This window comes from Aquarana catesbeiana, linkage group LG05 (assembly GCF_042186555.1).
Source record: "Aquarana catesbeiana isolate 2022-GZ linkage group LG05, ASM4218655v1, whole genome shotgun sequence".
NCBI lineage: Eukaryota > Metazoa > Chordata > Amphibia > Anura > Ranidae > Aquarana > Aquarana catesbeiana.
Window position 1 is genome coordinate 8,999,418 of NC_133328.1, and position 18,940 is coordinate 9,018,357.

The window sequence follows — 18,940 nt, forward strand, 5'->3', positions numbered from 1 at the left end:
CCATTAGCCCATTGTGGCAATGGTTGCAGTATCTGTGGGTATGTTCAGGTATAAGCAGCCTTCCCTCTCATCACCAGCTGACTGATAAATGGAGGTAGACGCACACATTGTCTAGTTGTTTACTAATTTGATATCTAGTTCAGGGGTCTTCAGCTATGGCCCTTGGGCCACATCTGATCTGCTACAAGATTTTATCCGGCCCCCAGCAGCTGGTTGTGAATATGCCCTGGCTGGCAGTGGTCTGTTTTTCGTAAAATAAAACCTGACACATCCACAGCCAGCCAGCCATGACCGTCCCCCTGATGGGCCCTCCTGGTTCATAGGGATGACTCTGATGGGCACTCCTGGTTTCTAAGGGATGGCTCTGATGGGCCTTCCTGTTTTTGAAGGGATGACTCTGATGGGCCCTCCTGGTTTCTAAGGGATGACTCTGATGGGCCCTCCTGGTTTCTAAGGGATGACTCTGATGGGCCCTCCTGGTTCATAGGGATGACTCTGATGGACCCTCCTGGTTCATAGGGATGACTCTGATGGACCCTCCTGGTTCATAGGGATGACTCTGATGGGCCCTCCTGGTTCATAGGGATGACTCTGATGGACCCTCCTGGTTCATAGGGATGACTCTGATGGACCCTCCTGGTTCATAGGGATGACTCTGATGAGCCCTCCTGGTTTCTAAGGGATGACTCTGATGAGCCCTCCTGGTTTCTAAGAGATGACTCTGATGGGCCCTCCTGGTTCATAGGGATGACTCTGATGGACCCTCCTGGTTCATAGGGATGACTCTGATGAGCCCTCCTGGTTTCTAAGGGATGACTCTGATGAACCCTCCTGGTTTCTAAGAGATGACTCTGATGGGCCCTCCTGGTTTGGAAGGGGAGGCTTTAAATGGCACGGGGGGTGGGGCTCTAATAAACACTTCTGGATGTAACCGGGACTTGCATAATTAAGCTGATTTTTATTTTATTTTATTTTTTCCTTTTTTAGTGTGGGCCTCGTAATGAAAAGTTTGGAGACCTCTGATTTAGATATTCTGATTGTATATGCAAAAATCAAACTGCTTGTGGTAATTTTTTTTTTCTCATGATCTGTTTTGTTAACAGATAATAAAAAAAGATGCGCCTGGAGAAACTGAAACAAACTTCAATGGGTTGTAGCATTTCTTTTCAACTTGCAGCATGCAGGAAAATTAGGATTTATTGAAACGGATAATTATTTCAGTAACTGTCATAACGGGGATCAAATTAGCAGCACAATTAATCAGCTGGGTCAAAGTTTAATGGCCGGGTCACTGCTGTTCCCCTGAGATCAGTCCAGCGTCTGCTCAGTGTGTCTTATTGGTGTCTGGATGCAGATCAAGTGATCGATGTCATTGTATGTTTAGGAAGGGACAATATAATGGAGAAGAAAAGGAACGTCACAGAAAAGATGGGGCCGGTAATGGAAATTCTCATCACAGAGCCCACAATGGTATCAAGGTAAGACCATTGAAGAAAATCCCATTCTCTTCCTCCTCTTCCTCCTCTTCCTCCTCTTCCTCCTCTTCCTCCTCTTCCTCCTCTTCCTCTTCCTCCTCTAAAAGTTGCCCTTTAAGTCCCACCACCCTTCAATGCAGTCCACCTGAGATAATACCTCCCTGCCTGATCCAGCAGTCTCTCCTTTGACAACGTCCCAGCCGTATTTTGCTCATGTATACTGTGGCCCCATTTATTCCTATGGGTGAATTGTACTTATGGCTGCCTCCAGTAGTCCCTATGGGTCTGATGCCAGGATCATGTAACTCCAGTATACATACAATGACGTTACCTCATCAGTGAAATCCCAATGAACGAAGGATGCAATACCCAGAAGAAGCAATACCAGGGTATAAGGCAACTGCAGATAGACCAAGTGGCTCCACAGCTAGAAGCAGCGGGACCAACCACATAACCCGGCTTGGCAAGGCTTTGGCCACAATGGAGTCAACATGAGTACAGGGCCACAACAGCTTCAAACGGGAACACTCAACCTATTTTGTAGATCCAGCTGTTACAACAGCTCTGCTTTTATGTAAAACAATCCTCTCCTACCTCTGAGTTGGTAAGACCTTGGACTAGATAACAGTGAGACCCTTAGCAACCACATCTAAAGCAGGTTAGACCATCGGCTGCCACAGTGAGTCCCGTGGCCACCATACAGTCCAATAAAGTAGTTACTTCCTACCACTTGAGCTTGTTTCCTACTGTTTAGTTGAAATTGTCAAATTATTTTGTGCAGGATTAATAATCCAAGGAACTGAATCTTATTTAGCCTTTTTGTTTCTCTTACATTCATTGATGGACACAGCTCTTCTGATTCTTGACCATAGGGCTCTGCTATAGGCAAACCAGTAAATTCTGCCTAGTTTTTCAGAAGTAAGGAACCAGCTCCCTGGGACGTATTTCCATAGCCTTTTTTTCCCTTTTCTGCTTACTATTTCTTAGAGATTGCCTCCGTGGTCGCAATCCTTTCTGCACGGATGGTTTTGGGTCTGGGGGCCTTATTATGGGGGGGGGGGTCTCCTTTTCTGGTCTTGCACAAGGTTAAGGTGGTTCGCCATCCTTGACCTCCCTTTCCTTCGAAGGTGTTGTTGGATTTTTAGTTGACTGTGGACATTGTCCTCCCTTTCTTGTGTCTCAAGTTGTCACACCTTGGTGTGGTTGTGCTGAATTCCTCGGAAGTGGTCCCCGGGTTTTCTTGGGTGCCGGTCTACTACGGCCTCCTTTTAGAGGTTGGATTCTCTCTTTGGGTTCATGAATGACCTCAAGAAAGGACTAGCGGCCTCCTCTGCTACTATATCCCTTTTGGATTCGGTAGACATTGTTTTGGCATACACCGTTCAGGATTTGGTTCCTCCCTTCCTCGTTGTGGCATGCTCTCCAGGTCTACTGTCTCCTGAGTGTTTAGACGACAGAGATCTGTGTCTCCGGGTTAGAACAGTGGGCGTCCTGGTCATTTGCACACGTTTAGGGCCAGTCCACACCATAGAAATGCCGTCTGGATGCGTTCCAGTTGCTTTTCTGAATGCGTTTTTGATGCAGTCCAGTGCATTTTTTTTTTTTTCCCCCTCCTTTTTTTTTTTTTTTTCTTAAAGCGGAGTCCCACCCATTTAAAAGTCAGCAGGTACAAAGTGTAGCTGCTGACTTTTAATAAACAGACACTCACCTGTCCCAGAGTCCAGCGATGTGGCCGCCCCGAAGCCTCTCTTCTCTCTCCTCCTCTCTGCAGCGCCGGCATTGCAAGTGTGGGCGCCCGGATGTATCTTCACAGCCGGAGGCGCACTGCGTGTTGTCAATGGCCGGGCAATCTTCTGGGACCAGTGATGTGTCCCAGAAGATTGCGGAGAGGTGAACTTCTACGCGGCGCCAGGAGAGGAAGTGGGAGCTGGGTTACCCCCTGACATGCCAAATGTGGAATGTCAGGGGGTCACAAGTACTTAAAGGGTGGAACTCTGCTTTAACCTTAAATAAGAACGTGTGTTCCAGTGCGTTTTTTGATGCATTTTACAGCGTTGTCCCCTGCGAGGAGATGCCGATCGGCTCTCCTCGCCACACACTCTGTCAGCGTGAGGCGATGAGAGCCGATTACTGCCACTTCCGTGTTTACATGTGATTGGACGCGGCCGATCAGATCGGGGTCGCGCCATGTTGCTAGGACACCGCGCGCCCCCGCAGGAGCTGCCCTTTGTGGACGTCATATGACGTCCACCCAGAACGAGAGCCGCACTGCAGCATGTTGTACTTTTTGTACTGGAACGCACTGGAACGGCAAATACTGGTGTGAACTATACCATTACCATACAAACTACTTTCCATTCATTTTAGATGCAGAAAAAAACCACTGGACTGCATGTGTTGTAAACTGGCCCTAAAAAGAAAAAAAATACTGCACGCATACATCAATTTTATGCATATTGTGTCGCATCTTCGAATGCGTGTTTTGGCTGCCAAGTTTTTGCAGGCCACTTTTTTTTTTCAATGTTTTTCTTGTTTATGGTTTGAGACACCACTTTGGTCAAGAATCCGCTGTGACCGTCAATGAACGTAGGAGTCAACGGGATTTTTTGTTACTGTAATATCCCTTCTTTGGAGTTCATTGATGATGGACCCACCCTCCCGTATTTTCTGACGTTTATACCTCTGGCACTGCTTTGTGACTGACTGGTTTGCCTATAGCAGAGAGGAGGGTTATACCAGCTAGGACCGCCCATGGGCGGTGCAGTGTGGTTTTTTTTTTTTTTTTTTTTGCCTGGCTGTAGGTGGCGATATAACCCTATGGTCAACAATCGGAAGAGCTGTGTCTGTCAATGAACTTGGGGAAAAAAAGGGATTTTACAGTAAGAAAAAAAAAGTTTTTTCATAATGTCAAAGCTGTCCCTCTAGAATCTGTGTCTTTCACTATCGCCTTTTTTTTTTTCTCTCTCTCATCCCTATTAGCTACCCATCTTCCTTTTGTGCTCCTTTCTCTTCTGTGACACAAGTGGGGGGATGTCTCCTCCTCCTCATTTTGTTTATCGTTTGACTTGAAGGCTGAACATGGTTCCTCCAGAGAGAAGCAGCTTGAGAAATCCATGGTGACTTGGTAAGACCATCAACCTTTGATTTGTATTGGCCAGGACTATTCGTTTTTTACGATCAGACAGACGTTGCAGTGCGTCAATGGACACTGTGTACATTTCTTAACCTATTTTCTATAGCCACTAGATTTCCATTTCATCACCTTCACTTTAACCCTTTACTGCCAGAGTCGTTTTTGCGGGGTTTTTTTGCACACTTTTAAAAAAAAAAAAAATCATTTTAGGCCTGAAGATTACACAAAACCCACAAATCTGATATATTTTCTGAAAGCAGACACCCTAGAGAATAAAATAAAACCGTCGCACGGCGATGTACGCCGGCAGAATGGCATGGGCGCACAAAAGGGCGTTACCCGTACGTCCCTTCGTAATCCTGGGATAGCGGGCATGTGCGTGCGCCGTTGGAGCATTCCGTAGACTCTGTCTGCCGGTAACGCATGTTTGCGGTGAGAATAGGCAGACCGGGGACATGCCTATGTAAACGAGGCATTTCCCTGTTCTGCCTAATGACATGACAGGGATCTACTGCTCCCCGTCATCGGGAACAGTGATCTCTGTCATGTCAGTGGTAGCCCATCCCCCCCTACAGTTAGAACACGCTGAGGGAACACATTTAACCCCTTGATCGCCCACTTGTGTTTAACCCTTTCCCCGCCAGTGACATTTATACAGTAATCAGTGGCTATTTTTAGCTCTGATTGCTTTATAAATGTCAATGGTGTAAAAAGTGTCCGATCTGTCCGGCACAATGTCACAGTCCCGATAAAAATCGCTGATCACTGCCATTCCTAATATAAAAAAAAAAAATTATAATAAAAATACCATAAATCTATTCCCTATTTTAGTGCAAACCAACCAATATACATTTATTGCAAATTTTTTTTACCTAAATATGTAGAAGAATACATATCGGCCTAAATTGAAAAAGAAATGTATATTTTGGGATTATTTATTATAGCAAAAAGTAAAAAATATTGCTTTTTTTTTTCAAAATTGTCGGTCTTTTTTTTGTTTATAATCGCAAGAAATAAAAAAAAAAAAAAAAAGAGGTGATCAAATACCACCAAAAGAAAGCTCTGTTTGTGGGAAAAAAAGGACATCGATTTTATTCTGGTACGTCGTCGCACAACCGCGCAATTGTCAGTTAAAGCGACGCAGTGCCGAATCGCAAAAAATGGCCTGGTCATTAAGGGGGTAAAACCTTCCGGGGCTGAAGTGGTTAAGGGTTGAACGCGCACTACAGACACAGATTTAGCCGTTGTGATATATTCCGTCTTTATAAATCGAGTTTCATGAGCAAATAAAAAATATATAGATATTTTGACAAGCAGAAGTACAACTTGAAAATATACCTGGAATATATTACCAACATTAAATATTATGAAAGAAAAGCCTTTTTCTTAATTGTTTTTTTTTTTTTTTCCTTTTTTGCAGCAGCTTAGTAGACGCCCCCTACGTATTCTTATGTGGTAGTGCAGTGTTAATGTTAATTTTGCCGTTTTAGTTGTATTTTAGTTGACAAAATGAACACTGCTGTTACCAGTGCAGTACAGAGTCATCAAATAACTGGTGTGGCAATGATCAGGGACACTGGTGACTGTATGTAAAAAAAAAAAAAAGATATTTTTTGGTCTTTTTATTCCTTTACTATTTTTTTACATAGTGACCAGAGCAATACAGCTGTATCATAGTTACCCTGTATTACTATCGGGAGGTGATGAGGATTTTTTAAAATTTTTCTTTCTTTTACACACAGATTGCTAAGAACTGTGAATTTTACAGTTATAAGCAACCATTTGTTTCCCTGAATCTAGTCTACTTTTTCAGTATTTACTATTCTGATTGGCCACGGCTAATCACATGGTACAGATGGGCTATGATTGGCCTTGTCTCTACCATGTGACTGCTGTGACCAATCACAGAGCTCATCACAATATAGTACACAATGAATGGCATTGCGTGTTACTGAATGTCCGGTGGACACAGTAGGTGACATCGCACCGGGGCGTGGTCCGATCACAGGGCTCCCACTTGGCCCTCATATTACAATAGGGCTGAAAGAAAGGGGTTAAAAGACAATTCAGCAGTGGCATTTTCATTATTTTTGTGTGCAAGACAACAATTTCTCTGTTAATTCTGCTTGTAATTGGTATCTCTTTCCCAGCGCCTCGGAGGAGGACTCTGATCACGAGAACCTTGATGGTAGCATGGAGGTAGAAGATACAGCCAACGTGGACGGACTCGAGAACTCCACCATATGCTGCAAAGAAACCAAGTATGTGCTGTGATCACATTCTCTCATTTCAGTGACAACTGGCGTTATTCACCTAGGCACCCTGGTTGTAAAAAGCTGCTTTAACTTAAAGTGGTGTTCCGGCCGTAATTATACTTTTTAAATAAAAATACCCCTATAATACACAAGCTTAACCACTTGAGCCCCGGACCATTATGCTGCCTAAGGACCAGAGGTCTTTTTCCAATTTGGCACTGCGTCGCTTTAACTGCTAATTGCGCGGTCATGCAATGCTGTACCCAAACGAAATTTGCGTCCTTTTCTTCCCACAAATAGAGCTTTCTTTTGATGGTATTTGATCACCTCTGCGGTTTTTATTTTTTGCGCTATAAACGGAAAAAGACCGAAAATTTTGAAAAAAAATGATATTTTCTACTTTTTGTTATAAAAAAAATCCAATAAACTAAATTTTAGTCATACATTTAGGCCAAAATGTATTCGGCCACATGTCTTTGGTAAAAAAAATGTCAATAAGCGTATATTTATTGGTTTGCGCAAAAGTTATAGCGTCTACAAACTAGGGTACATTTTCTGGAATTTACACAGCTTTTAGTTTATGACTGCCTATGTCATTTCTTGAGGTGCTAAAATGGCAGGGCAGTACAAAACCCCCCCAAATGACCCCATTTTGGAAAGTAGACACCCCAAGGAAATTGCTGAGAGGCATGTTGAACCCATTGAATATTTATTTTTTTTGTCCCAAGTGATTGAAAAATGACAAAAAAAAAAAAAAAAAAATATATTTACAAAAAGTCGTCACTAAATGATATATTGCTCACACAGGCCATGGGCCTATGTGGAATTGCACCCCAAAATACATTTAGCTGCTTCTCCTGAGTATGGGGATACCACATGTGTGGGACTTTTTGGGAGCCTAGCCGCGTACGGGGCCCTGAAAACCAATCACCGCCTTCAGGATTTCTAAGGGTGTAAATTTTTGCTTTCACTCTTCACTGCCTATCACAGTTTCGGAGGCCATGGAATGCCCAGGTGGCACAAAACCCCCCAAAATGACCCCATTTTGGAAAGTAGACACCCCAAGCTATTTGCTGAGAGGCATATTGAGTCCATGGAATATTTTATATTTTGACACAAGTTGCGGGAAAGTGACACTTTTTTTTTTTTTTTTTTTTTTTTTTTTCATAAAGTTGTCACTAAATGATATATTGCTCACACAGGCCATGGGCATATGTGGAATTGCACCCCAAAATACATTTAGCTGCTTCTCCTGAGTATGGGGATACCACATGTGTGGGACTTTTTGGGAGCCTAGCCGCGTACGGGGCCCCGAAAACCAATCACTGCCTTCAGGATTTCTAAGGGTGAAAATTTTTGATTTCACTCTTTACTGCCTATCACAGTTTCGGAGGCCATGGAATGCCCAGGTGGCACAAAACCCCCCCAAATGACCCCATTTTGGAAAGTAGACACCCCAAGCTATTTGCTGAAAGGCATGGTGAGTATTTTGCAGCTCTCATTTGTTTTTGAAAATGAAGAAAGACAAGAAAAAACATTTTTTTTTTTTCTTTTTTCAATTTTCAAAACTTTGTGACAAAAAGTGAGGTCTGCAAAATACTCACTATACCTCTCAGCAAATAGCTTGGGGTGTCTACTTTCCAAAATGGGGTCATTTGGGGGGGTTTTGTGCCACCTGGGCATTCCATGGCCTCCGAAACTGTGATAGGCAGTGAAGAGTGAAATCAAAAATTCACGCCCTTAGAAAGCCTGAAGGCGGTGCTTGGTTTTCGGGGTCCCGTACGCGGCTAGGCTCCCAAAAAGTCTCACACATGTGGTATCCCCGTACTCAGGAGAAGCAGCTGAATGTATTTTGGGGTGTAATTTCACATATTTCCATGGCATGTTTGAGCAATATATCATTTAGTGACAACTTTGTGCAAAAAAAAAAAAAAAAAAAAAAAATTTGTCTCTTTCCCGCAACTTGTGTCGCAATATAAAATATTCCATGGACTCGACATGCCTCTCAGCAAATAGCTTGGGGTGTCTACTTTCCAAAATGGGGTCATTTGGGGGGGTTTTGAACTGTCCTGGCATTTTATGCACAACATTTAGAAGCTTATGTCACACATCACCCACTCTTCTAACCACTTGAAGACAAAGCCCTTTCTGACACTTATTGTTTACATGAAAAAGTTTTTTTTTTTTGCAAAAAAATTACTTTGAACCCCCAAACATTATATATTTTTTTAAAGCAAATGCCCTACAGATTAAAATGGTGGGTGTTTCATTTTTTTTTTTCACACAGTAATTGCGCAGCGATTTTTCAAACGCATTTTTTGGGGAAAAAACACACTTTTTTTAATTTTAATGCACTAAAACACGCTATATTGCCCAAATGTTTGATGAAATAAAAAAGATGATCTTAGGCCGAGTACATGGATACCAAACATGACATGCTTTAAAATTGCGCACAAACGTGCAGTGGCAACAAAATAAATACATGTTTAAAAGCCTTCAAAAGCCTTTACAGGTTACCACTTTAGATTTACAGAGGAGGTCTACTGGAAAAATTACTGCCCTCGATCTGGCCTTCGCGGTGATACCTCACATGCATGGTGCAATTGCTGTTTATGTTTGACGACAGACCGCCGCTTGCGTTTGCCTTAGCGCGAGAGCAGGGGGCGACAGGGGTGTTTTTTTTTATTTTTTTTTTTTTTCTTTATTATTTTTTTGCTTTTTTAATCTTACTTTTAAACTGTTCCTTTCATATTTTTTTTTTTAATCATTTTTATTGTTATCTCGGGGAATGTAAATATCCCCTATGATAGCAATAGGTAGTGACAGGTACTCTTTTTTGAAAAAATTGTGGTCTATTAGACCCTAGATCTCTCCTCTGCCCTCAAAGCATCTGACCACACCAAGATCGGTGTGATAAAATGCTTCCCCAATTTCCCAATGGCGCTATTTACATCCGGCGAAATCTAAGTCATGAAATACTCGTAGCTTCCGGTTTCTTAGGCCATAGAGATGTTTGGAGCCACTCTGGTCTCTGATCAGCTCTATGGTCAGCTGGCTGAATCACCGGCTGCATTCTCAGGTTCCCTGTTGAGACAGGAGAGCCAGAGAAAAACACGGAAGACGGTGGGGGGGGGGGGCATTCCCTCCCACGGCTTGTAAAAGCAGTCTAGAGGCTAATTAGCCGCTAGGATTGCTTTTACATGAAAGCCGACCGCTGGCTGAAAAGAATGATACCAAGATGATACCTAAACCTGCAGGCATCATTCTGGTATAACCACTCAAAGTCGTGAATGGCGTACCTGAAGACAAAAAAATGGTTAACAATGGTTAACAATAAAGCACAGTAAAGTGTAAATAATTACACACCTGAAAAACAAACATGATAAAACATAATAACAATAACAATAACAATAAAACATTGCAGAATAGAATACAGTAAAAAAGAGCAGAACAATAGAGAGAGAGAATAGAGAGAGAGAGAACAATAAAACAACTATTTTTTTTTATTTCATATTTTTTTTTTTTTTTACACTTTTTTTGTAACTAACTTTTATAACTGTAACCAGTTCCAGGTTCGGGTCTCTCAAAATGCGATGGCATCTTGGGAGACCCTGTGAAAGTGTGCCTAGTCTGTGCAATGCTGTACCCTACGCTAATACTCAACTAGTGAATGGTAGCGTTCAAAACATTCACCAATGCAAAGACCAGGATTGTCAGGACAGGAGGGACAATAATAGCGGGTGTCACGCCTATATCCGCGCTTGCTGCAGACACGACATCTTTTTTGGGGGTTCGTTGGGTAGGGGTACTCGGGAGGACATAAAAATGCCTCTCATGCAGCCGACTGCATTTGGTTGGGGATGTGAATGGGGGAAGTACGGGTGCTGCAGAAGTGGTGGGTTCCCAATTAGGATTGGCGAATGCAGCAGGAAGGGCACTATGGGCACGACGGGCCTGTGTTTGTCTTTTTGGTGGCAGCGGGACACTACTTGTGCTTGTCACCTCACCAGCTTCAACTGCACTTATGGGACTCGCCACGTCACCAAGTGTTACTGCAGTGCTGGTTTGACTACGACCGGGGTGTACTAGGCCGCTGGCGCTTGCCAGTTCACCAAAACGCTACCAAAAAACGTTAGCGATCGCAGGGATCAGGCCTGACTCTGCGAACGCTGCAGTTATGCGTTTAGTGTTTTGTAAGTGACAGTGATCGATCGATACTGCACTTGGGTGGGCTGGGCGGAGGCACAAAACGCAGGTGCTAGCAGGTATCTGGGCTGATCCCGCTAACACTGCGTTTTTGGGAACCCTAAACTGCTGGGGACGCTAGTATAGATCTGATCGGATCAGATATTGATCCGATCAGATACTATACCACTAAGGGAGGCGTATGCTGCGTGCGTGGGTGTTAGCGGTACTGGCGCTAATCTGACGCTGCCTGGGGCGACGCATATCACCGCCGGGCGATCAGGGGGCTAAACCTTTATTTGGTAATAAACGGCGGGTGCCCTGACACTATAAAAAATAAACAAACTAACCAGCGTCAACCGTAACAGTTATACGGTGATCAGTGGTGAAAGGGTTAACTAGGGGGCAATCAAGGGGTTAAAACATTTATTAGGTAGTATATGGGGGTCCCTGACGCTATAAAACGCTGACGGCGAACCTAAATATTTACCTCACTAACTAGCGTCACCAGCGACACTAATACAGCGATCAGAAAAATGATCGCTTAGTGACACTGGTGACAGGGGGTGATCAAGGGGTTAAAACTTTATTAGGGGGGGTTAGGGGGGTACCCTAGACCTAAAGGGGGGTAATACTCACTGTCCCAACACTGTAACTGTCACAAACTGACACTATGCAGTAATCAGAAAAAAAAAAAAAAAAAAACTGCTGGTGTCAGTTTGTGACAGGGGGGGGGGGGGTGATTGGGGGGGGATCGGGGGGCGATCGGGGGGGGGATCGGGGTGTTTTGTGTGCCTGGCATGTTCTACTGTGTGTGTGTGTGTTGGTGCACTCACATAGATGTCTTCTCTCCTCGGGCCGGAACGGAAAATACCGACCCGAGGGGAGATGACATCACTTCCTTTGCTGCTGTTTAGCATACAGCAGCAAAGGAGTGTTTTCATTGGCCGGCGGCGATCGCGAGGGGGGGGCCACGAACGGATGGTCTCCCCCTCATCACCGATCGCCGCTGGACAAAAGACGACCGCCTCGGGCACCGGGGGGGGGTCCGATCGGACCCCCCACCCGCGGAAGGCAAATCACGTACCCTGTACGTGATTTTGCCTGTCCGTGCCACTTTGCCGACGTACATCGGCGTGAGGCGGTCGTCAAGTGGTTAATGTAATCTAGTAAAGTTAGTCTGTAAACTAAGGTCTGTTTTGTTAGTTTATAGCAGTAGTTTGTTATTTTATAAACCTACAGCAGGCCGTGGCCATCTTAAGTGTGGGCATCTGAAGCCAGACTGTATTTCTTCCTGGATCTCATCCTTGCAGATCTCGCACATGCTCGGTGCAGCACAAGCAGTGTAATAGGTTTCAGGTCAGGTTTCCATAGCAACGGCAGTGTCAGAGCAAGTTGCCACCCCTTCCCAGAGGGCATTGCAAACAGGAAATGATGCGATGGGCCGCAGCCAGGGAGGAGGAAGTGAAAAATTAATACCGCAGATATACAGGAGGTGCTGAGAAAAAAAATAAAAAAATATCCAATTCGTTTACAGTGCACAGTTTAGTGAGGGATGCTGAAGAGTTGTAAAAGTGGGTGGAACTCCACTTTAAGGATGCTGCTATCACTACATGTGTTCCCACAGAAGAGTGCAAAAATAAATAAACACTATGTGATTGTTTCCCAAATAATAAACTAAATTAAAAAATTGTAAAACTGTTGTCAATCTTAAATTGATTGTAAAGGCTCGTAAAAAAAACCCCACAAACATATCATACTTACCTCCACTGTGCAGCTCGTTTTGCACAGTGTGGCCCCGATCCTCCTCTTCTGGGGTCCCCTGATGGCTCTCACGGCTCCTCCTCACTTCAGATAACCCCCTAGGAGAAACGCTCTCCCGGGGGGGTTACCCTGTGTGGGCGCACTCCCGAGTCCAGCATTTGCGTCCATAGACACGAATGCCGGACTCGGCCCCCGTGTCATTGGATTTGATTGACGGCAGCAAGAGCCAATGGCTGCGCTGTTATTAATCTATCCAATCAAGAGCCAGGACCCCCGTGGAGAGAGGGACAGCGCGTCTCCGACGTGGGAAATACGGGGCTCAGGTAAGTAAAACGGGGCTGGGGGGCCGGTGACTGCCAGAAGTTTTTTCATATAGGATGCATTAGGTGAAAAAACATGAGGATTTTAAACCCCTTTCAGTCAGTAATGATAACAGTCATGTAATAATGTAGCCAAGTGTCAAAAAAGTTATGGTGATATCCGTTCTGTGAAATAATAAAACATGTAATCATATCCTAAACAGAAAATGTCCCAACAGTCCAAAGAAGGTGCTCTAATATTGCTTCTTCACAGGGAAGACCTAATGCTTTTAAAGTTTTAATTCACTCTCTGCTCCACCACACCATTGAAAACTGCCCCGCCACCTGGTGAAATGCACGCTCGCCTTAACCACTTAAGGACCGGAAGGATTTTCCCCCTTAATGACCAGGCCATTTTTTGTGATACGGAACTGCAATTGCGCAGTCGTGCGACGTTGCACCCAAACAAAATTGCCGTCCTTTTTTTTTTCCCCACAAATATAGCTTTCTTTTATTAGTATGTGATTACCTCTGCGTTTTTTATTTTTTGCGCTATAAACAACAAAAGAGCGACAGTTTTGTAAAAAAAAAAAATAGATAGTGTGTATATATATATATATATATATATATATATATATATATATATATATATATATATATACACACACACACACATACATACATAGATTTTTTTATATATATATATCTCAAAATTCCATAAATCTATCCCCTATTTTGTAGTAGACGCTATAACTTTTGCGCAAACCAATCAATATACGCTTATGGAGATTTTTTTTTAATCAAACATATGTAGCAGAATAAATATCGGCCTAAACTAAGAATTATTTTTTTTTTTATATATATTATAGAAAAAGGTTAAAATAATTATATATATGTGTGTGTATATGTGTATGTGTATATATATATATATATATATATATTATAATTATTTTAACCTTTTTCTATAATATAAAAAAAAAAATTCTTAGTTTAAAAATCTCCATAAGCGTATATTGATTGGTTTGCGCAAAAGTTATAGCGTCTACAAAATAGGGGATAGATTTATGGAATTTTGATTATTTTTTTTTTACTAGTAATGGCGGTGATTTGCGATTATTTTTTTTTTGTGGCGGGACTGCGACATTGCGGCAGACAGATCGGACACTTTTGACACTCTTTTTGGGACTTATTGACATTTATACAGCGATCAGAGCTATAAAAATGCACTGATTTACTGTATAAATGTCACTGGCAAGGAAGAGGTTAACACTAGGGGGGCGATCAAGGGGTTTAAATGTGTTCCCTCGTGTGTGTTTCTAACTCTGGTGGGATGGGACTTACTAGAGGAGGAGACATATCACTGTTACTACTTAGTAGGAACACACGATCTGTCTCTCCTCTCCTGACAGAAATGGGGAATCCCCGTTCTGGCTCTCGTGCCCGCGATCACAGGTGGACGGCAGCGATGGCGCCTGCTGACCACGTGCATCGGCTCCCCCGCCATGCAGAGGGCGCGCGCCTGCTATGGCTCTTAAAGGAGTCGACGTACGGGTGTGGCGTTTTTGCGGGAACGAGCCACTTTACCGACGTATATGTGCGTTAGCCGGTCATCAAGTGATTGATTGTGCCCAAGCAGTACCATGAAAACGCTTTAACGTTTTTGTACTGAATTTCTCCTAAAAAAACGCACGGTGCCCCCCCTGTAGCCTCCTAATGGTTTATCTTCAGTGTAAGATCTCAGGCACCGCAGATTGGAAGTGAGATTTCGTGATGTCACTACTGTGCTCTTCACTTGCTCTGGCATGAGGAAGCAAAGCTCTGTTCCTCTACTAAGACGGTTGCTTCCACACAGATAGACAGTGCAGAACAAAACATGATCAGCCCATAACCGGGAAGAGATCAGCTGCAGGGAGCCTAAAGGCCGTCCCGGTGACTAGTGCTTTGCGCACTGCTTGCTTTTCTTGGGTATAACTTTCACAGTACAGGAGTGCAGGTTGTCCTAATTATCATCTTGGCTGTTCTGTGTGGTTTATGGATTTCAGCGGTTGGATTGGTCATTAAAAGTTTTTTTTTTTTTTTTTTTTTTTTAGGCCACCGGAACCTTCTTTTGGGTTGGATGAGAACAGCAACATTTTGACTGAAGATCCTGAACAAGACCAGAAGAGACATCAACACCAGGAGGAACTTGATGGGTAGGTCCTCGGGGAGACATCTGTGGGGTCTCATTCCAGGTGTTGGATCTGGGGGGTGATCTGTAGCTGTAAATCTGTTCATCTAGAAGGACCAGAAAGCTGAAGTCTCACTAGAGGATAAAAAGGTTTGTTGAATCCCCCCAGTTCCAGCATCTGGCTTTGTTTCATGGTTGCGCACATGCAGCCTGCTCTCGGCGTTCTGAGAAAGTGAGGGCTCATTCAAAACATCCGGTGTCCTGCATTTTTCTGCATTGGATAAACGCAGGTCACTGCAAGGGCACAGAGAAAACAGTGGTCTTATATGTGCTTCATTCAAACACCACCATACAATGGTGCATACAAATGTAAGGCGACATGCATAACAATGCATGGACGTTCTTGTTACTGCACGTGCATTTTTATGTGTGGGTATGGTCAGGGCTGGACTGGGACAAAAATTTTGGCCCTAGACTTCATCCAGACCGGCCCACTCTAATTTTGCAAACGCACAAAAACGGTATCCTGTACACTTGCATGAGTGTGGCGTCGTCACGGCCCGGCTGTCCACACAGCAGGAGCATGCAAACCCAGAAGAAAGACCAGGTGAAGGGGGAAGCCCTTGGCAGCAGTGACAGCATGCTGCTGGAGGGCTTTGCTTCAAAGGTAAGTTTTTCACGTGACAGTAAAATTGTGCCCACACTGCAAGGGCTTGTTTAGGTCCAGGCAGCGTGAAAAAGCAAGATTTGCTTACTTGATCCTCCATCCTGCTAGACCGGTCCTCAGAGACTCCCCCCCCCCCCCCCCCCCATGCTCCAGTGTTCTAAGGTCTTCTGATGTCATCAAGACTGATGCAGAAAACATAACTCCAGTTCTTCCCATTGGGGTCCCCTACATTCCATAGGGTCCTTCTTCCCATTGGGGGCCCCCTACATTCCATAGGGTCCTTCTTCCCATTGGGGGCCCCCTGCATTCCATAGGGTCCTTCTTCCCATTGGGGGCCCCCTGCATTCCATAGGGTCCTTCTTCCCATTGGGGGCCCCCTGCATTCCATAGGGTCCTTCTTCCCATTGGGGGCCCCCTGCATTCCATAGGGTCCTTCTTCCCATTGGGGGCCCCCTGCATTCCATAGGGTCCTTCTTCCCATTGGGGGCCCCCTGCATTCCATAGGGTCCTTCTTCCCATTGGGGGGCCCCCTGCATTCCATAGGGTCCTTCTTCCCATTGGGGGGCCCCCTGCATTCCATAGGGACCTTCTTCCCATTGGGGGGCCCCCTGCATTCCATAGGGTCCTTCTTCCCATTGGGGGGCCCCCTGCATTCCATAGGGTCCTTCTTCCCATTGGGGGGCCCCCTGCATTCCATAGAGTTCTTTTTATAGGGCCCCTACATCTCAAACACCCCCTTCATTCCTTAGAGCCCCTTCTTCCCGCAGGACCCTCCTAATTCCCTGCTCCCCCCTGGTTGTCTTGTATCTTCCTGCCCCCTCCAGTCCCCAGCCCCCCTCTCCCCCCCCTGGTGTCCCCTAAGACTAGGCCCGAAGCCTGGCTCTGTATTATATGTTTTAAAATAAACAACTAATGTGCACACCTATTTTTGATCAACCGTAGTAGTGAGCAGCTGTCAACATCAAACAGGTTACCACAAACCACAGATAAATTGAATATATAGCAAAGGATGTGGTGCTAACTAAAATAACATCAAAAATCCATTCGGTGCAAATAACGATTCAAACAATATGCAAAATCCAACATAGCTAAAAGTTAATCAAAAGTGTCAATTGATATTGAAATGTGCAAAATATAAGTGCATAAACAATATGTTCAGCATAAAATTCATATATAAACCATGCTTATAATTAAAACCATTATATCCAAACTATGTCCATGGTATGAACCGGTTCCCGACCTGGTCGCGTACATATACTGCGGCACAATGGCACCGCTGCACGAAACCCCTTACATATACGGGGGTTCCTTTAAGAGCCTCCATGGGGCGCGCGCACCCGCTGCAGGACGGGGGCCAGATGCGAGTTGTCGATCGCCGCCGGCCACGCACAATCGCGTGCACGAGCACAGGGATTTGTGTGTGTAAACACAAATCCCTGTGCTGTCAGAGGAGAGGAGACATGTCGTTTGTTCCTATTAAGTAGGAACAGCGAAATGTCTCCTCCTCCTACTCAGTCCTAGCCCCATACAGTTAGAACACACATTTAACCCCTTGATCGCCCCCTAGTGTTAACCCGTTCCCTACCAGTGCCATTTACACAGTAATCGGTGAATTTTTATAGCACTGTTCGCTGTATAAATGTCACTGGTCCCTAAAAAGTGTAAAGTGTCTGATCTGTCTGCCGCAATGTCGCAATACTGCTAAAAATCGCAGATCACCGCCATTACTAGTAAAAAAAATAAAATAATAAAAATGCCATTCTTTCCCATAGTTTGTAGACGCTTTAATTTTTCCGAACAGAACAGGGATTTGTGTGTTTACATGTCCCTGTTCTGCCTCGCGATCGCTCGTGGCCGGTGGTCATCGCGACCGTCCGCCACGAGCATTGGCACCCCCACAGTGCAGCGGGCGCGCGCCTGCTATCCCGCTTAAAAGAGCCGACGTATAGCTACGATGGCTCGTGGGATCGTGCCGACCTGCTGCAGTATAATGATGGAGGCTGGTCTGCAAGTGGTTAACATCAATGACAGTTTGAAGTCTTTTGTGGTATTTGTGGATGGGGCTCTTTATCTTCCTCAGATGGTAAAGCTGCCCATTCCTCTTGGCAAAAAGCCTCCAGTTCCTGTAAATTCTTGGGCTGTCTTGCATGAACGGCACGTTTGAGATCTCCCCAGAGTGGCTCAATGATATTGAGGTCAGGAGACAGAGATGGCCACTCCAGAACCTTCACTTTATTCTGCTGTAGCCAATGACAGGTCGACTTGGCCTTGTGTTTTGGATCATTGTCATGTTGGAATGTCCAAGTACGTCCCATGCGCAGCTTCCTGGCTAATGAATGCAAATCTTCCTCCAGTATTTTTTGATAACATACTGCATTCATCTTGCCATCAATTTTGACCAAATTTCCTGTGCCTTTGTAGCTCACACATCCCCAAAACATCAGCGATCCACCTCCATGTTTCACAGTAGGGATGGTGGACCTTTTATCATAGGCCTTGTTGACTCCTCTCTAAATGAAGCGTTTTATGGCTGTGGCTAAATTTTGGTCTCATCACTCCAAATGACTTTGTGCCAGAAGGTTTGAGGCTTGTCTCTGTGCTGTTTGGCGTATTGCAGGGATATGCAATTAGCGGACCTCCAGCTGTTGCAGAATTAAAAGTCCCATGAGGCATAACAAGACTGACAGCCACAAGCATGACACCCAGAGGCAGAGGCATTATGGGACTTGTAGTTTTGCAACAGCTGGAGGTCCGCTAATTGCATATCCCTGAAGTATTGTAAGCGGGATACTTTGTAGCATTTGCGTAGTAATGGCTTTCTTCTGGTGACTCGACCATGCAGCCCATCTTTCTTCAAGTGCCTCCTTATTGTGCATCTTGAAACAACCACACCACATGTTTTCAGAGAGTCCTGTATTTCACCTGAAGTTATTTGTGGGTTTTTCTTTGCATCCCGAACAATTTTCCTGGCAGTTGTGGCTGAAATTTTAGTTGG

General features: G+C 44.5%; 1 protein-coding gene across 1 annotated transcript in view; it reads left to right on the top strand.

The window, feature by feature from the left end:
- Positions 1–18,940, top strand: part of LOC141145751 (uncharacterized) — a 52,318-nt gene that overhangs the window by 27,545 nt on the left and 5,833 nt on the right. Inside the window, exons 4-7 of the mRNA XM_073632633.1 lie at positions 1,385–1,478; positions 4,547–4,599; positions 6,759–6,869; positions 15,202–15,303. Coding sequence (XP_073488734.1) covers positions 1,385–1,478; positions 4,547–4,599; positions 6,759–6,869; positions 15,202–15,303 — 360 coding nt within the window. The remainder of the gene's footprint in view (positions 1–1,384; positions 1,479–4,546; positions 4,600–6,758; positions 6,870–15,201; positions 15,304–18,940) is intronic.